The sequence below is a fragment of the Canis aureus genome, chromosome 19 (genome assembly GCF_053574225.1).
Source record: "Canis aureus isolate CA01 chromosome 19, VMU_Caureus_v.1.0, whole genome shotgun sequence".
Classification (NCBI taxonomy): Eukaryota; Metazoa; Chordata; class Mammalia; order Carnivora; family Canidae; genus Canis; species Canis aureus.
Genome location: NC_135629.1, coordinates 51,997,364 through 52,003,525, shown reverse-complemented (window position 1 = coordinate 52,003,525; position 6,162 = coordinate 51,997,364). Strand labels below are relative to the sequence as shown.

At 57.6% G+C, this 6,162-nt stretch overlaps 1 protein-coding gene across 2 annotated transcripts; it reads right to left on the bottom strand.

Annotated features, from left to right (window-relative positions):
* Positions 1–2,988: 2,988 nt before the first annotated feature.
* On the bottom strand, positions 2,989–6,099 carry ZGLP1 (zinc finger GATA like protein 1). 2 transcript variants are annotated; one of them, XM_077859994.1, is made up of 6 exons: positions 5,584–6,099; positions 4,969–5,334; positions 4,031–4,116; positions 3,540–3,673; positions 3,316–3,441; positions 2,989–3,167 (listed from the first exon to the last, which is right to left on the bottom strand). In XM_077859994.1, the coding sequence occupies exons 1-6, from the start codon at positions 5,721–5,723 to the stop codon at positions 3,069–3,071; spliced, it is 951 nt and encodes a 316-aa protein (XP_077716120.1). In that variant the 5' UTR covers positions 5,724–6,099; the 3' UTR covers positions 2,989–3,068. The 2 variants fall into 2 exon arrangements, with proteins under 2 accessions (XP_077716120.1, XP_077716121.1); XM_077859995.1 differs by having other exon boundaries at positions 3,580–3,673.
* Between the last annotated feature and the right edge of the window lie 63 nt (positions 6,100–6,162).

Sequence of the window (6,162 nt, the reverse complement as noted above, 5' to 3'; positions counted from 1 at the left end):
GCCCCTCGCCAGCAGGAATAAATGCAGTTCTGAGCGTCAGTCTTCAAGACGCTCTCCTGTTAAAGGGTGCATCCCTGCCCCACCTTCAATGCCTCCTCCATCCTATGGAGGACTTTACCCCCAACCTGCCTTTTGACTGCCTCTCACGATTCAGAAGAGACAGTATCAGCAGCAACCCCCTCGGCAGGCGACTGTCTCCCTCGCCCCCTACAGCATAAGGAGAGAACAGCTGGACCTCCCCCCACCCTGGCAGTCTCTGCCTCCCTCAAAAGCAGGAACAGAGCCTGAGGGGAGGAGGCAGTCCTGGACAGCTCCCACTCCATCAGCTGCCCTAAGCAAATATTTCCTGAGCTAAGGTAAGAGCAGGAAACAGGGTTGGTGGGGGGTTGGGGTGGGGAGGAGTAGCCCCTCCTGTCACACCCTTAACCACCTCTCTCCACCAGCCTCCTCGAGATTCCTTGGGTCCCACAAAGTCCAGACTGCCATGAGGCCTTTGCTTTTGCCATTCTCTCTGCCTGGACTATCTATTCCTCAAAGTCCCATAGCTGGTTCCTTACCCTCAGGTCTCTCTACAAAGAACCATCACTAAGGTAGCCCTCCAACCCCTTATCTCCTTGCAGACTTTATTTTCTCTGTAGCATCAATCATTACTTGACATTCTATTAGATAATCATTTTTTAAAAGATTTTATTTGAAAGAGAACACAAGCAGGGGGCCAGCAAACAGAGGGAGAGGGAGGCAGAGGGAAAAGCAGGCTCCCTGCTGAGCAGAGAGCTTGAGGACACAGGGCTCAATCCCAGGACCCCAGGATCATGACCTGACCTGAAGGCTGATGCTTAACCGACTAAGCCACCCAGGCACCCCTCTATTAGATATTTAATTGAATATTTGTTTACTGTCACTTTAGAATATTGGCTTCACTTGAGCAGGGATCTTTGTTCTATTCACCGTAAATGTCCCCATTGGGGCCTGGCACACAGTAGTTGCTCAATAAATGCTGAATAGTGGTAAAAACAGCTGTGAGTGACACCTGGGTGGCTCAGTGGTTGAGCGTCTACCTTTGGCTCAGGGCGCAATCCCCATTCCGGGATGGAGTCCCACATCAGGCTCCCTGTGTGGAGCCTGCTTCTCCCTCTGCCTGTGTCTCTGCCTCTCTCTGTGTGTCTCTCATGAATAAATAAATAAAATCTTAAAAAAAAAAAGAACAGCCATGAGTTCACAGGGACACAGTCTGAGACTTGCACATGCAAGTCTTAATGTGTATCCCCCAAAGAACTTCATGTTGGGCACTGGGGTGGCCTCTTAGGGTCAGGGACACAGTTGTGGCCTTGGATCTCGGAAGTTATGGCCCAGGTGGGAAGATGAACGTGAATGAAATAACCTCAGAGCAATAGAGAGACGACTTTTTTTTTTTTTTTTTTTTTAAAGATTTTACTTATTTGAGAGAGAGACCATGAGTGGGGTGGAGAGGCAGAGGGAGAAGCAGACTCCCCGCAGAACAGGGAGCCTAACATGGAATCCCAGGAACCTGAGATCATGACCTGAGCTGAAGGCTGCTGCTTATCTGAGCCATCAGGTGCTCCCGAATTCTGGTAGGTTCTAAGAGGGAGACCAGTGAAGAGCTGAACTCGAGCCTGACATAGCAAGGGAGTGAGATATCTACTTTAGACTGGGTGGTTAAGGCAGGCTGCGCTGAATATGTGGTGTGGGGCTGTTCCCCTCCCCCCACCAAAGAATGAGAAGGCAGCAGCTATGAGAGACATGGGGGAGGGTGTTCTGAGCTGAGGAATACTGGAAGTAAGTGGGTCAGGGATCTGAAGGCTGAGAAATCTGGGCCCAGACCTTCCCCACAGGCTCACCCAAGAGAGATGAAGGGGGCTTCCCAGGGGCTCACCCTCTGGCGTAGGTGGCCAGGCAGGTCTCACTCAGGACCAACCCCACCCTGGCTGCATCCCACCAGTCCTCCCAGTAAGCACTGGTACCCTGTGTGTTCTGGTGACAGTGGCAGAGCTGAGCTCTGGCCAGGACCTCCTTCTCCCATGTGGCTTTTGGCTTCAGGCTACGCACACCTTTTGGTGGGGTTAGAGAGATCTTGAAAGAGGGGGAGCGGGACACAGAAAGGACTGATATGCATGAAGATGGAGGAAGGTGACATTTTGCAGGCAGGGGTGGAGCTGACAAAGGGACCAGTGTGTGTGTGTGTGTGTGTGTGTGTGTGTGTATCCCTGTGTGCCAACATGTATTACCTAGGTGTGTTTCCTGTGCGTTGACATATGGATCTGTACCATACATGTGTATCCGTCATGCGTCCATTGACACACATGTCTATCAGATGTGTGTCCGTGAGCGCATGTTTCTGGCTAGTGTGTGGTCTGTGTGTCTCCTGTGTCAGCACATGAGAGTTCGTCAATGTGTCTTGCATGGATGTAAATGTGTGTCAGCTCACACATGTGTATCTGTTTTGTGTCTTTTAAGATTTTTTTTAAAGACTTATTTACTTGAGAGCGAGAGAGCACAAGCGCGGGGTTGGGGAGCTGAGGGAGCGGGAGAAGCAGGCACCCCACAGAGCTGGATCCCCATCCCCAGAGCCTGGGATCATGACCTGAGCGGAAGGCAGATGCTTAACCGACTGAGCTATCCAGATTTTATTTTTTTAAGTAATCTCTACACCCAAGGTGGGGCTCAAACCTACACCCTGAGATCAAAAGTTGCCCACTGTACTGACCTAGCGAGCCAGGCACTCTGGGTGTCAGTCTACCTGTTATTTGTCCCCACCTGTCCCCAGCTGTTGCCCTGTACCGGCTGCGGTGAACATGGCTAACATGGCTAACTCTCTGCAGGGGGAGGGCCGGTCCCTGTGCATGTCCCACATGCAGTCGCATGTGTGTCCCTTGGAATCCTAGTGAGAAGACACCTGCCCTCATGTTCCTGGCGCCGGGGAGAGGGGTCTAAGTGTGCATGAGGTGGAATCCCCAAGTCACAGCGCTCTTTCTCACAGTTTTGTTCTTTATTGTTACTGCTGTTCACAATATGAGTGTCATTGCTGAGGACGTTTTCTGAGGGGAGGCTCAGCCAACCCTGATTGGCCCAGGGCCCAGGGAGGGGGACAGTGGCCCCCTGAGATGGGGACTCTGGAGCCTGATGCCTGGGTCTTCCACCTGGGATCCCTGAAAGGGAGGGGGCAGAGAAGAGGCAGGCTGGACCCCCGAAGACCCCAGCTTCATCTTCACTCCTCCCGGAAGGGCTTCTGCCCATCTCCCCCCTGGAGAAACTGAGTCAGGACAGGCTCAGCTGGGTGAGGAAGGGCTGGCTTACCCTTCCTGAGTTGGGCCTTGGTGGGGGCCCAGGGACACCCCACATCTGCCACATAACTTCTTGGGCTGGACACTTTTCCTGGGTACTAGCCAGCAGCTGGAGCAGCGGGTGCCGTACTTCTTGTACCTGGGGTGGGGGTACGAGAAACCGACATCAGAATGCAGCAGAGGCCCAGAAATGACCACACGGGAAGCCACTTTCCCCAAGGGTGCGGGCTTCCCCACCCTGACTAAGCATCCAAACTCCTCCCTCCATCCTGAGGACCTGATACCACAGGCATTGCAGAGAGGGGTCCCATCTTCTGCATCTCTCCAGAGTGGGGTCCTCTGGGTTCTACAGGAAGCACAGCACCGTGGCCCTGAATGGGGGAGAGGTGAAAGGGTAAGGGGGCAGAGGCCCAGGGTCTGGGCTCAGGAGGCCTGTGCACGTGGGGCATTTTGCTGGCATCTCTGGGAAGGCCCCGCCTGGCTCTGGGCCGGCCCTGCGTATTAGCAGAGCTAAGACGGAGGAAAAGCCAGCAAGGGAGACAGATGGCAAAGCTAAGCAGAGGAGGAAACCGGGGGTGGGGGTGACTCAGCCCGAGTGGAGGGAGGGAGGTGCACCATGACTCCTTCTGGATGGGTCTAAATGGGGAAGCAGGATGGGAAGAAAGAGAGAATGGGAAACTGCCCCCCCTTCCCCAAATATTTATAGCTCTTCAGTCACCAGGACTCACCCAGGGCCTCGGCGCCTCCTGAGTTGACCTCAGGGCCCCCGGCAGGGCCTGTAGAGGGAGCCTGAGCGCGGCTACCGCAGGCCAGGCTGGAGAGTAGACAGGAGTTAGCATTGGGGGATCTGTATTGGTCCCAGGCAGTGGCCCCTTGGTGGTGATTTACTGTCAGGATCTGGAGCATTCCCCGCCCCCCCCAAGGAGGCATCTGACATCTGAAAGGCCTGGCCTTGCCTCTCGTTAGGAATGATAACAATGGTTATCACGTGAAGAGGTGGGAAGTCTGGGCCAGCCTGACGGTTTGAGATCCTATTTCTCCCAAGTCCTCGCTGTGTGACTCTGACCTGGGCCGGTTCACCCCTCCTTAGGCAACCTGGTAGTCCCCCGCTCCCAGGAGGTCACCATATTGATGCCGAACTTAGTGCGGACACCCGATCGGCATAGCGCACTACAGCCCAGAACTCCTGGGGTCAAGCGATCCTCCTGCCTCAGCCTCCCGAGTAGCTGGGACTACAGGCGTGCGCCACCGCGCCCGGCTCACTGTGTGACTCTGGACAAGCCATCTCCTCCTCTGCACCTCAGCTTCCGAATCTGCAAAATGGGCTTCACAAGGCTTCAGTGAGCCCAGATATATCCAGTGCTACCTGTTACCTCTCAGTTGTTCCTGACAGATGGTGGTCATTATCATTACTGGGAAAAATAACAGTGGCGGCAGCCCTCTGCGTGTATGATCAGGCCCATCTCATAAAGAGGACCTACGCCCAGACCAGGACGTTGTTGGGTCATGGCAGCAGGGCTGGAGCCGGCACCAGCCTGAGGGATCGCTCAGAGACGGGGCGCTACTAGTGAGCAGATGCCTGGAGGCCCCGGGGGACCCAGGCCCCTGCCCCCACCATTATCACTGTAACTTGCAAAAGGGCGCCCTCCTCTGGGCCAGCCCCTACCTGTAGCTGGGTATGATCTGTAGGCTGGAATCCGGCTTTATCTGGAACTTCAGGGTCACCCCCTCGAACCGGGGGTCCACTTTCTCAGCGCCCTGGTGGGGCTTTGACTGCTTCCGGGGTCTCCTCCGGGGTAGGGCTGGGGGAGCCTCCGGGGACCCCAAGCTGCAGCTCGGCTGGCTGACTGGGGTCAGCATGTTCTTGGCATCCCTTGCCAGAGGCGAGGGTCCCAGAGTCTCCAAGGCCTTCAGCTCCCAGCAGGGCCCCAGGGTGTGGGTGTCCCAGGCAGGGGTCTGGACCAGCCCCTCTGCTGTTTCTTGGAGGAAACGCAGGGCAGTGACCGAGTCCTGGCGTGCAGGCCAGAAGGACCTGGGGATAAGGGACAGTGTGGTCACCCCCTTCCCAGGGCAGCACCTACGTAGTCCTCAAAGACCTGGGCTGAGGGGAATTGCGTGGCCTCTGAACCCCAGCTGACCCCACGGACCTCTGAGGACCAGAACTTCTTGTTTTTAAGTACCAGAAACTAACACTGTGACCCCTGGATAACCCCAGGAACCAGGGGCCATGACCCTTTGACCACTGGGTCAGGTTCGGGGAAGGGGCCGCTCCTTAACGCACCTGCCATTGGTTCTGGGGCATCCTGGGGTCCTTGGTGCCTGCTGAGCGGGGGACGCCCCCCGGGGCGACTTAGGGTCCAGACACGGCGGCGCCAGCAGCTCTTGCAGCTTCGAGAAGTCTGAGACGGGCGCGGCCTCCATCGCGCCCGGCCCAGCCCCACTTCCCTAACTGCGCCGGCCCCGCCCACCCCAGCCCACCGAGGAGCCCCACCTGAGTGCAGCGGGCGTGCCTGGTGGGGGCGCTGGGCCGAGGCCGCGACGAGCCCCACCTGGGCGGGGCGAGTGGGGTTGGGCGTCCGGGTCCCGGCCCCCACCCTCCGGCGGCCTGGCTCCCGCTCTGGCAGCCTTCGCACCCCGGCGGGCCAGCCCGGATCCCTCCAAATCCCTCCGCCGGGGGGGCGGGGCCAGGGCTGCACGTGCGCTCCGCTCGGCTCCCACGGCCTCTCGGCCTCTCCTCCCGGGAGGCGCCGGGTGTGCGCCCGAGGCGAGGCGTCCTCCCCCCACCCCCGCGGCCCCGTCGCTCCTTGGGAGGGGAGAGTTGGGGGTGCAGGAGACGCAGGGCCTGCCCCCCGCCCCCCCA

Bases quoted from the DNA above. Each gene is read 5' to 3' on its own strand.
- ZGLP1 (XM_077859994.1), bottom strand. From the start codon at position 5,723: ATGGAGGCCGCGCCCGTCTCAGACTTCTCGAAGCTGCAAGAGCTGCTG. The intron at 3,442-3,539 runs GTGGGGAAGCCC...CCCCCACCCCAG, and splicing joins AGTTTGGATGCTTAGTCAGG to GTACAAGAAGTACGGCACCC. The intron at 3,168-3,315 runs GTAAGCCAGCCC...CCTCCCTTTCAG, and splicing joins CAAGGCCCAACTCAGGAAGG to GGATCCCAGGTGGAAGACCC.